General features: G+C 40.0%; 1 protein-coding gene across 17 annotated transcripts in view; it reads left to right on the forward strand.

Annotated features, from left to right (window-relative positions):
• Positions 1-14,930, forward strand: part of Kif1b (kinesin family member 1B) — a 145,295-nt gene that overhangs the window by 54,416 nt on the left and 75,949 nt on the right. For 5 of the 17 annotated variants that reach the window (XM_004863617.3, XM_004863616.3, XM_021243464.2 and 2 more), the window contains exons 10-15: positions 1,091-1,108; positions 4,860-4,935; positions 5,782-5,860; positions 6,825-6,967; positions 8,465-8,506; positions 11,739-11,950. In XM_004863617.3, the coding sequence (XP_004863674.2) occupies positions 1,091-1,108; positions 4,860-4,935; positions 5,782-5,860; positions 6,825-6,967; positions 8,465-8,506; positions 11,739-11,950 (570 nt within the window). The remainder of the gene's footprint in view (positions 1-1,090; positions 1,109-4,859; positions 4,936-5,781; positions 5,861-6,824; positions 6,968-8,464; positions 8,507-11,738; positions 11,951-14,930) is intronic. The other 12 variants (XM_021243470.2, XM_021243471.2, XM_021243475.2 and 9 more) reach the window with 5 other exon arrangements.

A 14,930-nucleotide genomic window follows, 5' to 3' on the forward strand; every position in this document is an offset into this window, starting at 1 on the left:
TGACTTTGTACTGAAAGTAGGATGAAAGTACATGCAGATGTGTAAATGCTGGGGTGAAGACCTAAGGTGTGACTAATTTTTAGAGCCTTATTTAATATCTTATAGAAACCAAGTGTATTTATTGTATGTTCTTTTCCTGTGCAATAATTTCTAGGTAGGATGCATAGTATCTTTTGGAGTATATTGAGCAGTTTGGCTTTAATGAATGCTGTTGATTTGGGAGCCAATGATAGCTTTTTGGAATACAGTCATGAGTCACTTACTGAGGGGGCCACATTGTGGGAAATGCATCCTTAGGCATTTATTGCTGTGGGAACGTCATAGTGCATGCTCACACTGACCTGGGTGGGGAGCCCACTGCACACCTCAGCTGGAGGGTGTAGTCTACTGCTGCCAAGGTCATGGTGGAAAAAACTGTGTGAGGTTAAGTTAAGCATGGGAGAAGACGATGCAGTCCAGAGTCGGGTAAACACACAAGATGTTGAGGCTGCTGCCCTTGTAACATGGTACACTTGCACAGTAAAACAAAAATTTTTTTGTAAGTAGAAAGGGTATTCTCTAAAAGAGGGAAAAAAGTATAGCATAGTAAAGACACATACCAGTGACGTGGTCTCTGCTTACTACTGTAATACCGGCAGTGCAGGAGTTTCTTTGTACCAGTTCACTGCAGACATGTGAGCAGTGTGTGGTGCTACCACCTAAGGTCCACTCTGACATAGGGATTTTGCAGCACCATTACAATCTTACAGGACCACCATTGTGTGTCCAGTCAGCACGTGGAGGGAAATGTCATTGTGCAGCACGTGGCTGTAGTTTCATTCTTTCCCATTGTTTAACAGTGGAACACCAAAGCTAAAGCATTTTTCATGTAAGCATCTTCATTATTTGGTTTAGAAGCCAAGGAAGTAATTAGTCATTTTGTGCTCTTCTTTAAATTAATACCTCATTTAAATTGCTAAAAAGAACTGAGTATTTTGTGCTTGTCTCTAAGAAGTCATAATCTATAATTTTTATTGAAATAAAGTACTGTTTTTTATTTGGAGGCTTATCCTGTGTCCTTGTTCTCTCCTCTAAATGCTTTCGTCTATAGGATAACTGCACCAGCAAGGTATGGTGGGGATTGGCAGAGACAAGCTACCTATAGAATCAACTCATGGTTTTAAGTCCACAGGGAATGTATAGAATCATAAGTAGGAATTTGGAACCTTCAGAAATTTTTCATCATTTGTCTTCTGGCCCTGGAATTTAGAATGGTTGTTGAGGGTGATCATAAATTGTTAAGATTTTACCCCAGAATTAATTTAGGAACATGATGTACTTGGAGAAGGAAATAAGAATAAAGAAACAAAACAGAAAGTCTAAGAAGTTTTATATTATGTTGTCTTGCAGTGTTTGTCCTGATTATATATAGGACTGTTTCTTTCTTTTTTTTTTTTGGTACCAGGGATTGAACTTGGGTCCTTGCGCTTGCAAAGCAGGAGGTGGAACCACTGAGCTAAATCCCTGGCCCAGGACTGTTTCTTTATACTTACTTGAAAGTTCACCATGTTAAATTTCTTAAGGATACTACTCTAAAACACACCTGGCTTCTTGAAATTATTGGTATATGTATTTTTTTTTTTTTTTGGTACCGGGGATTGAACTAGGGTCCTTGCACTTATGCAGCAGGGGGCAAAACTACTGAGCTAAATCCCCAGCCCCTATTGGTATGTGTATTTTTAAACCTCTTTGTATTATTTTACTTGTTTTCCACCATGAAAGGTCATGGGAAATTTAAAACAACTTTTTTCCTGTTCTCTGGTTACAAATAGATAAAGTGAAAGCTGTAGAATTAAGTTAAAGTTTTAACTGCATCTAGAAAACTTACTTGTATCTTCCTTTACCCAAATACTATAGATTTTTCTTTTCCTTATATTTTTGTACAAATATTCTAGGATTTATTAGTACTCTTGCACAAATTTAGAGCACCTAATTGTGACTCACATGAGGGAAATTGGAGATAGAGGCAGTATTTGCATTGGAACATTTTATACTCACACTTTCAAATATTTAGATTGGTTTATTTCCTCCACCTTTATAATAATAATTTAGTAAAAAAGTATGCCTTTTTGTTTTTCTGTGCTTATCAGCAGAAGATGCCTTATATTCAGAAACCTACCTGCTATTTAATATTATATATGTGTGAACATTCATGTATCTAGTCTGGGTCTCACAACCATGAAGACTGTTAAAATTTAGTGATCTTTCTAACTTGTCCAGTCTCTTTGCTCCCCTATTAATGTATCAACCACAAGAAAAGTTTGCAGAGTATTTTCTGTAAATGTCCACATTGCTCTGTGCCACAATTATGTAGCAAACATAATTTTTGGTGAACTAAGACATTATTTCCACTGGGGAAGGAAACAAGTTTATTGCTATCTCCACTTAACAGTATAGGTTGAGTGTCCTTCACTCAAAAATTCAAAATCTGAGATGTCTCCAAAATCTGAAACTTTTTGTCCTAGTGTAAAACTGAGTGGAAAATTCCACACCTGACCTCATGTGATTGGTGGCAGTCAAAACACAGGCACACTGAAATTACTGTAAAAATTTACTTTTAGGCTATATGTATAAGGTCTATATGAAACATGTACAGGGTCCCATGCCCCAAATATCTCCTTATATGTATGGAAATATTCCAAAATTAAAAAAGAATCTGAAATGTTTTTGGTTCCAAGCATTTCAGATAAGAGATATTCAGCCCGTATTTTTTTAGAGAGATTAATGATCCAACTGAACTTTTTTTTTTTTTTTGGGTACCGGAGATTGAACTCGTGTCCTTGTGCTTGTGCAGCAGGCAGCGAAACCACTGAGCTAAATCCCTGGCCCCCAAGTGAACTTTTTATGTAACTACTAAAGAACTTATTTTCCAAACGTGTAAATGTGAGAACAGGTGGGATTAATTAAGAAAGCAAACAGAAAAGAAATGGCCAGAATTCTGGAATATTTTCAAATGGAAAGGTTGAAGTTCTACTTATGTTTCTTCATTTAACTATTTCTTCTTAATTAGTCTAATTGACAGAAATGAAAATAGGACATTTTTGGCAAACCAGCGTGCTTATTTTTGTAGTGCTATTTGTGGTTATTGTGACTGGTATACTTTTAAGTTCTATAGCATTTTCAGTATTAACAGTGGGCCTGTAGCTCAGTGGCGCCACAACTACCTGGCAGGCTCAGGGTCCTAAGTTCAATTCCCGGTACCAAAAAGAAAAGAAAAAAAGCAGGGGATAACAGTGGGCAAATGAGATGTTTTAGCTGTGTTCAGGAACTGTAAAAGGATAAACTAAGGTCTCAGGCCTCAGAGATTTTGTAGTGGAAGGAAAGTTTGTTCTGAAAGGCTTGGAGCCTCTTGGAGCCCTGTGCTATTTTAAGTTGATCCTGCTACTGGAAATGACTTTCTAACTGGTGGAATACGCATCTGTGGGTGGAGTGCGATAAGATCCTGTGGATGGGTTTGCTTGTGTTGCTGTGGATTCAAACCCTGGCCCTTGAACATGCTAGGCAAGCATTCTACCACTCAGCTGCATCCCCAGCTCAGTGTTTGTGGTGAGAGATGGAATTACAGTGTCACTTGCCTGCTCCCTTTTGTTCTCCACAATCCTGAGGTTAGCCACTGAGTACTCTTCTGAGTACCTGTGCTTTTGCAAAAAGTAGATTATCCTTTGTTGAACCTTGGATTATACTAGGAATGGATTCTAAAACTGCCCATTGCCAAGGCAGTGTTAATCAGGAAGCCCCACTTTTTCCTTAGTCACTGCTTAAGGCCTCAGAACACATTAGTCAGCCAGAGGTATTTAAGTAGTAGCTGTCTGCAAACATTTTGCTCATTTTTTACCTCTAGAGAATATGATTTTTTCCGTTTCAGCACTACCTTTTTAGTGGTGCTTTGGTTTTGTCCTGTGGTAATGAGAAAGACCATGAAGAGAGCATTATAAATGGATCCTTAAAATATATAGAAAATTCACCCTCGTAGTCTTTACATATCTCTAAATTAGCAAACTACATCATTTTCCTAGACCTTTTCACTTTAGTCCTTGTTCTAATGGTTGGATTTTGTTGTTGTTGTCATAGTTACTAGATATGCACCAACCTACTTGATAATTTTGTAGTTGGCCAAGTAAATTTATTAACTAAACATCTCATTCTTACATATCCAACCTAGAATGCACAGGATTCATATTTACCTTTCTATAAAAATAAATGTGTTTGAGGGCTGGATATTAGATGATAGTGAAGAATTACTGTTAATTTTGTTTGGTGTGATGATAATCTTTCAGGTTTTTTGGTAGTTCTTGTCTGTTAGAGATATGTAGAGAATTTATAGGTGAGATATTAGATTTGCTTTAAAACACTAACAGCTGTAGAAGACACGAACAGCATTAGGAAACAGTATTGTATTGCTGTTGAATTTCCTAAATTTGGTGGTTGTTCTGTGAGAGAATGTCCTTATCTGTTGACATGTTAGACAGGATGTCTACACTGTACTCCAGAATAGCTCAGTCAGGACTCTATAAAAGTGTTTGGAGGGTAATTGAAAGATGAATATATATTGATAATAATTGAAGGTGCATGGTATCATACAGTAGCACATTACACTATTTTCTAGGCTTTTGTGTATGTTATAAAAATTTCAAAATAAAATGCAGAAAGAATAATTGCATGAGCTTTGCGTGTTGTGAAGAATTGGAACTGCAAATGATAAATTTCAACAATGGTGGATTACTACTGTAATTTGGTATACTTGTGAATTTTAGACTGGCTTCTGTCTCATGTGAATTTTTTGTCTTAACAGTGCTAAGGCTGTTCCTTTCTTTTAATAGAGTAAGAAGAAGAAGAAAACTGATTTCATTCCTTACAGGGATTCTGTACTTACTTGGCTTCTTCGAGAAAATCTGGGTATGTTGATTACTGGTACAAATTCACTTTGTAGTTATCTTTTTAAAGCTGTTTACTATCTTTTGTGGTTAATTGTTCTGTGTCTGTTTTGGAGAAAAATTGTCTGTAGATATTCATGTTACTAACTTGAGTGCTTCTTGCCTCCATTTTTACTCCAGACTTCAGCTTGTTTGAGTCATGTAACTCAGGGTGTCCTCCTGTTGCCATTTAGGTCAGGGCACAACTGTGGAATGGTTGTCTTCCTGACCCCCAGCATCTGCTGCAAACTCTGGCTTCTTCTTCAAAGTTTTTCCAAAACCTCTTATTCCTCTGAGGTGCACCGAGTCAGACAGCGCCAGCCTTTACTCTTCCTTATTGCTGGTGTTTTGGAACTTTGCAGTCCGTGCCCTTTATTTAGTGCTCTTTCTTAGCAAGAAGGAGTGATAGGATGTGCCACTAGAGGGAAGAGGCTAAAAGTAAGCCAGTGGTCTGGTTGCCAGCCAGTGCCATCCCATTGCCACGGACGGTGTTGGTGAGTGGCTGAGGTCTCGAGCGGAGTAGGTTTAGGGGAGAGAGGAGATGCCGGAAGTGGACCCAGGAGATCCAGATGCCAAAATTTGACTGTAACAGTGGCTGGCACGGAGACATTTAAGAAAGGTGTTGGTGGGCCAGGGATTTAGCTCAGTGGTTTCATCACCCGCTGCACAAGCGCAAGGACCCGAGTTCAATCCCCGGTACCAAAAAAAAAAAAAAAGTGTTGGCTTTTGATTAACTATTAGCATCTGAGATTGTGCTGTCAAGATTTAATGCATTCGATAAAACTTTCTCAAGTGAGATGTTTGAGATACCTATGATACCTCTTTTTAGGTGGCAATTCTCGGACTGCAATGGTTGCTGCTCTGAGCCCAGCAGACATCAACTATGATGAAACTCTGAGCACTCTGAGGTACCCTCCCCATCGCCGCAGCCACACAGCCCACATTGCTGTCCCAAGGGCTTTTTCTGTGCTGTGTGGGTGGTTGTGTAGACAGCGATCTCCTTCCTTCCTTTCCTCTTTCCTTCCTTCCTTCCTTCCTTCCTTCCATCTGTCTTTCTGTTTTTCTTTCATACCAGGGTTCGAACTCGGGTCCTTGCACTTGTGGGGCAGGTGGCAGAACCACTGAGCTAAATCCTTGGCCCTGATCTTTCTTTCTTAACAGGGAAAAGATGGGGGAAATGAGTGTTACTATAATGGAATTTACCTTTTTTATTGTTTGCAGTTTCACTGGGAAAGGCAGGAACTTTTTGAGAGCAAAGAGGTTCAAATTGCACATGCAGGATTTTCAAATAATAATGAAACTTTATTATGATCATTTCTATAAAAAAGTAGTCTCTTGTGAGCACAGACTTTGTCTTTATAGAAACACTGAAGTTATAAAAAATAATACAATTAGGAGTACATGAAGCATTAATAAAAATTAACAGGATGTTCAGTAGTAGAATATTTTTATATGTGAATAAATTCTGTTACTTTAGTCTTTCTTTCTCCCATATAGTTTTGATACAGCAAAAAGAATCCTATCTAGTCTGACAACCTGGGTTTTTTGTTGTTTTCTTTTGGTACCGGGGATCAAACTTGGGTCCTTGCACTTGCAAGGCAGGCGGCGGAACCACTGAGCTAGATCCCTGGCCCTCAACCTGGATTTGAGACCTCTCTGGTTTTCATTTCTGTTGTGATTGTGCACAGAATCACATCAGTTTATCTGAGCTTCCCCCTCATGCTTATAAGACTGTAAAGCTTTACATAAATCTGTTATTAATAAGGCTCATAAAATGTGTCAATGTTCAGGATGTTTGATTTAGAAATAATGGTATGTTACTTATGAGAAAAAGAGTACCTGTGAAATGGCAAGAATAAATTTTTTTATTAGATATGCAGATCGTGCGAAACAGATTAAATGTAATGCTGTCATCAATGAGGACCCCAATGCCAAACTGGTTCGCGAGTTAAAGGAGGAAGTGACACGGCTGAAGGACCTGCTTCGTGCTCAGGGACTAGGAGATATTATTGATAGTAAGTGAATTAAAATCAACACAAAATCTGATCTTCCTCTTTAGGTTCTTACAATTAAAATATACTTGAAATTTAAGGAACTTGATGAAACTAGATGGTAGTCAAAATGATTTTATGGTTTGTTTTTTTTTCTTAAAAACCCCAGTGAAAGCCAGGCATGTTAGTGTGTGCCTATAGTCTCAGCTACTCGGGAGGCTGAGCCATGAGGATTGCTTGAACTCAAAGGTTTGGGGCTAGCCTGGGCAACATAGCAAGGTCCATTGCAAAATGAACAAAGCAAGAACAGTGAAAATGATCTTGGAATTTCTGTAATATGTACCCAGGCCATCATGATTTTTTTTTTTTTTGGGCACCGGGGATCAAACTCAGGACCTTGTGCTTGCAAGGCAGGTATGGTGCTGCTGAGCTACATCCCCGGCCCCATCATGAATTCTTTTTGGATGTTAACTGAGAAAATGTAACTTCATAAAAATGTAACTTGGAAATTTTGTTTCACGGGTTTCCCTGGATTAGCGTAGTGGGAGTGATACATGTGTAAGTAATCCACCATTCAAGTCTATTTTCAGGTAAGATTCACCTTTTTTTTTGGTACCGGGGATTGAACTTGGGTCCTTACGCTTGTGGGGCAGGTGGCTGAACCACTGAGCTAAATCCCCAGCCCTAAGATTCACCTTTAAGTGGTCCTTGGTCCCTATGAACCTATGAAGGAGAAAGGTTCATTTCCTCAAGTTCCAGAACTAGACTTCTAGCAAGTATTGCTTTGCAGTGCATTGTTTAAAATCTCACTGATGTGCCTGTATAATGTCTAATCCAGAATTCTCCTAATCTAGTGCAGTGGTAAATCTAATGCATCTGTAATCTCTGCTGCTCAGAGCTGAGACAGGAGAATCACAAGTTTGAGGCCAGCCAGGGTAGTTTAGTGAGTCTGTCTCAGTAAAAAGGGCTGGGGATAGAGCTCAGTGGTAGGATGCTTGCCCATTATGTTCAAGGCTCTGGGTTCAGTCTCCAGTGCCACCAAAAAATAAATATTTAAATAAGTTAAATGAATAAAATAGATTATTCAGATAGAGTGGGATTGAACCAGGGCCTCAAGCATCCAAGGCAAGTATTCCTCTGCTGAGCTGCATCCCTAGACTTTTTTTTTGTGACAGGGTCTTAAGTTTCCCAGGCTGGCCTCAACCTTGTCAATCCTCCTGCTCCAGCCTCTAGAGGAGCTGGAATTATAGGCATGTACTACCACACCTGGCAGTAATTTTGATTGTAATATTAGTATTATCTTCCTTGACATTCTCATAGATTTTCAAGGCCTCTTCTAGTTTATTTCTTACTGGATTATTAGAGCCTGAGTTTAGATTAATGGTGTTTGTAAAAGTGATCATACATTGTATTAACTTTATTCATCTTCCCAAATGCCAAATACTGCTATGTTCCCTCTCTGTGTCACTGCTGAATGTGAACTCTGACCCTTCTTGTATTTTCCCTCCTGCTTACCTTCAGTTGATCCATTGATTGATGATTACTCTGGAAGTGGAGGCAAATGTGTGTATTTCATGTATTGTTTATTCCAGTATGCTAACTTGCTAATCTGCCTCTGCTGGATCAGCCTTAAAATGAGCTTTGCATGCCAGCAATGCTAACAGGGAAATCCCAGACAGAGCATGCTATAGAATCAGTACTTCTCCTTTTTTTGCCCTTCTTCATTTAGCAAAGTGACCTTTGAAGAATTTCAGTTTGTTGTTTGAGTGAAGTTGAAAGACTTAAGAATTTCTTACTTCTTTCACTCTTTAGTTTTTCCCCATGTGATTCAGTTAAACCCAGAATCCGAGATGATGAGTACAGTACTGATGACAGCTCATGTTATTAGTGTTCTTAATGCACTATGCCCTCTTCAGGCACCTTCAGCATCATTACCTCTCTCAGTTCTGCCTCTGATCGACACAGTTTGAGGCAGGAGGCTTCTACTGTGCCCCTTTACCATAGCCGGAGTGATTAGTTTCCCGAGCTCCCATGGTTTTTATGGGTCCCGTTGGGTAGTGCAACTTGGAACCCTTGCTTTTATTCTAACACTTTTTTACTTGCCCCTGTAGTTGCTGCCTTCATGGTCTGATTATTATTATTATTTTTTTTTTTTGGTACCGGGGATCAAACTCGGGTCCTTCTGCTTGCCGGGCAGGCAGTGAAACCACTGAGCTAAATCCCTGGCCCAATGGTATGATTATTTATAGAAAATTCATTTTCAATTAATCTTGCAAATGGAAGCCTTTGTGTAATTAACAGAATCATTTCTAGTCGGCCAGACGGAGGCACTCTGCATGTTAGGTTAGCCCTCCCTCTGCTTATTCTAAGTTGGTTTTCTCCATATCTTAGGCCTCAGCTTATTGGATGATTAGCTAAGCATTTCCCCCTCTTTTCATAAAGACACTAAGATTTAAAAACAAGTGTCTAAAGTATATGCTTGAAATGAGGACATTTTATAAAGGATTGGACTTCAGTATTCTCTCCATATATAGCATTAAGTTGATGAGGAAATAATTGCTTAGCCTTTATAACTTATAAAGGAATTAACTTAAAAGACATGAGTAATCCTGGTTAGGATATTAATTTTAAGATTCATATTGATTTTTTTCCATACAGTTAGGCGCCTTAGACAATAGGGAAATGCATAGGAGAACCCAGACATAGCCTGGTTGGTATGAGTTAGGCCCTGCAGATCCTGGAATGTTCTAATAACACATGTGACTCTTGGACTGGAACAGCTCTGTCTGAGATTTCCAAAGCTGAATGATACTGGTGTGGAAAAGATGCCTTCTTATTCTTGCTTTTGTGCTCAAAGTTGCTGCTGCCAGCTTGTTACTGACCTCCGAGCAGCTATGGCATTTCCTGAGAAACCATGCATGACTAAGTTTTAACTCCCTATCTGTGAAGGAGGGCAGTCCTGAGTACTTCTAGGTTTCTGCTTGGATCTACTCTTAATTCCTTTCAGGGCTTGCATGAGTCCACTGGACCTTCTAAACCCCATCCATCCTGCCCTTCCCACCTTGCCACCATCGCTTGGTGGCTGACTTTTTGCTGTAGTTCCAATTCCCCTTTGAAAATATGCCTTTTTGCTTATTTTCCTATGTTCTATATTTACAGATGGTGGTTTTCAAACTGTCTTGAAGCAACTGCAGGCTTTAAAGGGGTTAAAGAACTGTCTTTAGTTTAATAGTAAAGATGAGTAGACCTAGAGAGAACAAATAATATTTTTCTATTATTTGTATTGCTTCATATCCTTAGTTTTTATGCAAATTTTAAGCAGTGTAGATTTTCTCAAATTTAAAATGACCTAATTTAAAAATAGGAATGCACCTCTGGTGTTCATTTGAGAAAGATGACTAAAAACGGAAACTATAAACAAATTAATGAATTTTGTTTGTGGCTTTAAAAAAAATAAATTTAAGAGTAAATTTACAGTTCTGTTAGAGACTTTAGCAAGTGAAACTTAGTCCCTAAAATTCACATATCATACTAGAAAGCAGGCTTGCCAGTGATCCCATGGTTGTGCTGTTGTTTGCTTAAATTAGCAAATAATCATTTTTTTTTTTTGGCCATGATAGATGAGTGGAAACTACACCAAAACATATCAATTTGTTAGTTCTTCTTCCCTATTGAGGCAGTTGTTGAGTTCTGAGTTCTTTTTTTTTGGTACCGGGGATTGAACTCGGGTCCTTGTGTTTGCGAGGCAGGCAGCGGAACCACTGAGCTAAATCCCCAGCCCAGGTTCTGAGTTCTTAACCAGACTTATACAAAATTCCCCTCTCATATTCTTTTTTGTTTTGGGGGTTTTTTTGGTACTGGGGATCAAACTTGGGGCCTTGCACTTGGAAAGCAGGCAGTGGAACCACTGAGCTACATCCCTGGCCCCTTAAGACATTTTAAAGGGCCGGGGATGTAGCTCAGTAGTGCTGTGCCTGCCTGGCAAGCGCAAGGTTCTGAGTTCAATCCCCAGTACTGGAAAAAAAAAGAAATTAAAAAAAAAAAAATCTTTTGGCATGTTGAAATGTTGCTATACAAAGGACGCTACTAAGTGCTCTGCGTTTTAACTGTAACATTTCCTTGGCAATTTTTGGCTCAATTCCATAAAATTGTGGCCCAGGCTAATATGGATTATTACTGATAAATGATTGTTATTTTCTCCTTACTGTTACAAACCCCCAGAATTTTGGGGGGGGGGGGTACCAGGGATCAAACTCAGAACCTTGCGCTTTCGAGGCAGGCAGTGGAACCACTGAGCTAAATCCCCAGCCCATATTTTGTTTCTTTTTGGGTACCGGGGATCGAACTCGGGACCTTGCACTTTTGAGGCAGGTGGTAGAACCACTGAGCTAAATCCCTAGCCCACAAACCCCCAGAATTTTGAAGTAGTGTAAATCTGAAGGCATTGTACATGTGGGACAGTAGACTAGAAGAATGTCATTTGGCTGTTCTGGGAGAGTGCCCAGTACCTCTGAGGCTCTCATCACCCCCTACCAGATACAGTGCTAATCCACATTAGAAATTTTTAGTTTCTAAATTTAGAATTTATACTTAACCTTTAGACACCAGCATTTAAAAGACACGTTTTAGAACTGCCATCTAGAATAGTTATAACTTGTCTTTTGTATTATAATGTGTCTGTCTTGGCGCTTTAATGCTCTCCTCTCTTACACTGGTGTTCCTTCCTTTTTTCCTTCCTCTGCTCCTTTCCTTCTTTCCTTCTTTTTCTGCCTTTCCTTCTTTCTTTGTCTCCCAGATCTGAAAGATTTTCAGAACAATAAGCATAGATACTTGCTAGCCTCTGAGAATCAACGCCCTGGCAATTTTTCCACAGCATCCATGGGGTCCCTCACTTCATCTCCGTCCTCCTGCTCGCTCAGTAGTCAGGTGGGGCTGACATCTGTGAGCAGCATTCAGGAGAGGATCATGTCTACACCTGGAGGAGAGGAAGCCATTGAGCGTCTGAAGGTAAGTGATTGCTCAGCCTGAAAGCAAGGTCTTCTGTGTAGCTCCCCGGGCAGGAGTAGTACTAAAAGTCACCAAAATCTTCACTTAGTACATGGAGAGCTCTTTAACTCATAGAAGTATTCTAAAAAGGAATTTTCTGTTTAGTAAGTTAATTTCTTTTCACTAAAATGCTTGACTTAGCCAGACAAAGACGGTCACAAAGTGACTGATAGGTAGATATATAGAGGTAGCTTATAAGTCACAGTGAAATTGTTCAATTAGAAATTTAGTTTTAAATGAAATAGTTAGAAATACTTGGTTTTGTTTGAAGGTGGAATTTCAAAGAACCGTTCTTCTGTTAGTAAAATTAATATACAATTAAAATTCAGCTTGCACATTTGAGAGGCTATACCAAGTTTATTCAGCTATACCTGAAATATCTTATGGAAGTTCACAGAAAGCCTTGATGCCTTCTGATTACAGTAGCAGAAGGGCTTCTCCTTCTCCTCCTGTACTGCTGGTGCACGTGGGGTCCAAGGCCATGATGATGATGTCACCTGCCCAGGGTCCCAGCTTTGCCAGTGGAGTTTCTCCCAGCCTGTTGGAGGCTGTACAGTTCTGTCGTGTCACCCATGAGTGTGAAAGTCAGGAGTGGCAAAGCTTTCCAGCTCAGAGCTCTTCTCTCCCCTCAGGGACTACAGTGAGAGTAGACAGGTGTCATCCTGGTGCTGAGACAAGCTGCCCATCAAGTGTTTTCTCATCCCCCTACTTGTCACCTTTAATCCGTCCCTCCTGGTCTTTGTGTGCAGGAGTGCCAGGGCAGGGGAGGGAAGGAGGGCCAAGAAACTTTTTTAAGAATCTGGGAAGTTTCAGCTGGCCTGTTCTTCACCTTCCTTCAGTGTCCCAGACTGCTGTCCACGGGGACTCAAAGGCAGTGACTGAGAGCTCTGCCCAGCCCTCACCACTAAAAGTGAACTAAGCTCGATAATTGAAGATGTACATGCTTTCCTTTCGGTTTTCAGGTGAGGCTGATAACAATTTCCTAGGAAGAAAGGGCTTCACTTTTTCTTTCTTAATCCTCTCACCCTTGGCCTAGGCATTTTACTCACTTCAAAAAGAAGGTGCTTCAGAAAGAAAAATAATGATCTTGTTTTTCCTTCAGAAAGTGAGTGAAGTTCTGAAATGCCTAGCAAAAGGGAGAGGTAGTGAGAAATCTTTCTGCTCAAGATTGCAAGCTGCAGGGAAAATTCTGCTGCTGGTAAAATTGACTCTGGGGATTTCCTAAAGACCTCGGTGGAGCCCTATGCAGGAAGGTGTCTTCATTCAGGAATTTTGTCATAAATAGGTGTCAGGGAACGCATTGCTGGGTAGGGCTCTGTTTAGAGCCAGGTTGGAGAAGTGAAACCTTCTGCTTACTATTTAATATAAAACATCCTTTTTCCTTGCAGATTTTGACTCTTACTCTTTGCCTATTAGAAGGCTTAGTGCACAAATGAGATTACCCTTCGTTTGACATTCATCCTGCTGTAAAGGAGAAATGTTTCCCTAAATTCCAAGTGGAACCAACTGGAAATAATGTTAAATGTTAGGAGTCAAGGTATTAACTAAGCTTTTTAAGAATTAGGTCACCCAGTGTCTTCCAAATAGTTTTTAGGGAATAATGCTCCCGAGGGAGCTCTCCTCCCACCTCCCTACTTCCCATTAAAACAAAACAAAATTGTATTACTTTAATCAGCACAGAAATCCCTCTGTTTCAGTTCTCCTTTGAGCCAACATAAATGAAATCTTCCATTTTCCCTAGCTTTATTCTAGAGAGAAATGACTTCTTTGCAGTTTTTTTGTTTTTTTGTTTTTTGTTTTTGGTACCGAGGATCAAACTTGGGTCCTTCCACTTTCAAGGCAGGTGGCGGAACCACTGAGCTAAATCCCCGGCCCTTCTTTGCAGTTTTGTGTTGAGTGCAGCGCCATGGTTCACTGGAGCAGAAGCGCCTTAGTTCTGCTCTTACTTTGTGAATGGGGAGAACACATTGGGCAGAGCTGCATGTCAGTGCTGCAGGCGTGTCACATACAGCAGACATACTTGAGAATCTATAGAACTGTGTGCTAAAGCATGACATTGCAGGGGAGAAATGCTCTCGTGGAAAGTGAAAATAGAGAGGTTAAATTCATTTTCCTAACAGTTTGTTTCCCTGTGCCTCTCTTCATTTTTGATGTAAGATCAGTTGTTAGTATGGTAATTTTACACATATGTGACATAAATATCTTGATTCCTCTATCACCCTTTTAGGGAAGAGAGTGCTGTGTAACTGCTTTTCATTTTAAGTCACAGTTTAGGCTGACTGGATATGTATGTATCCTTGATTTGCTTTCCTGTTTAATAAGGTAGGGCCTTGTTTTGTTTTGTCTTTGAGGTATGGGGGGGGGGATTGAACCCAAGGATGCTCTATCATCAAGCAATATCCTCCAGCCCTTAAAAATTCTTTTAAAATTTAAGTGTTGAGGCAAAGTCTTGGTAAGTTGCCCAGGGGGGACTCAAACTTTTGATCCTCTTCCCTCAGCCTCCCTGAGTGCTGGGATTACAGGTGTGTGCTGCCACACCTGCCTTCAGTGAGGTTTAAGTATGTAGCTGCAGCCACTGTGATGGCTCTGGCTTTATATATAGTCTGGCATCTCGGTCAGTACTGTGAATGCCATTGCTTCAGCTTAGTCTGTAAATGCCCTCAAATACCCTTTACAGATGCAGGCAAGGGCAAGTACAGTGCTGAGGAGCCATAGAGCTCCCCAGAACTTGCTTATGTGTTTAGTACAGTTAAACCTTGGCTATCTGACGGCTTCAAGGAAAGGCCCATGTAGTAAGCATTTAACCTCTTAAGTATCAACATTTAAATTATATATATTTTAATTTTATTTATTTAGTGAACCCCAGGGGTTTGCACATGGTAGGCCTGCATTCCATCACTGAGCTATGTCTGGGCCCTTTAAAATTCTGCTTTGAGGGCCA

The sequence above is a fragment of the Heterocephalus glaber genome, unplaced genomic scaffold (assembly GCF_053883595.1).
Source record: "Heterocephalus glaber isolate CG9 unplaced genomic scaffold, H.glaber_assembly_v1.0 deba00001447, whole genome shotgun sequence".
In the NCBI taxonomy this organism is placed as follows: Eukaryota; Metazoa; Chordata; class Mammalia; order Rodentia; family Bathyergidae; genus Heterocephalus; species Heterocephalus glaber.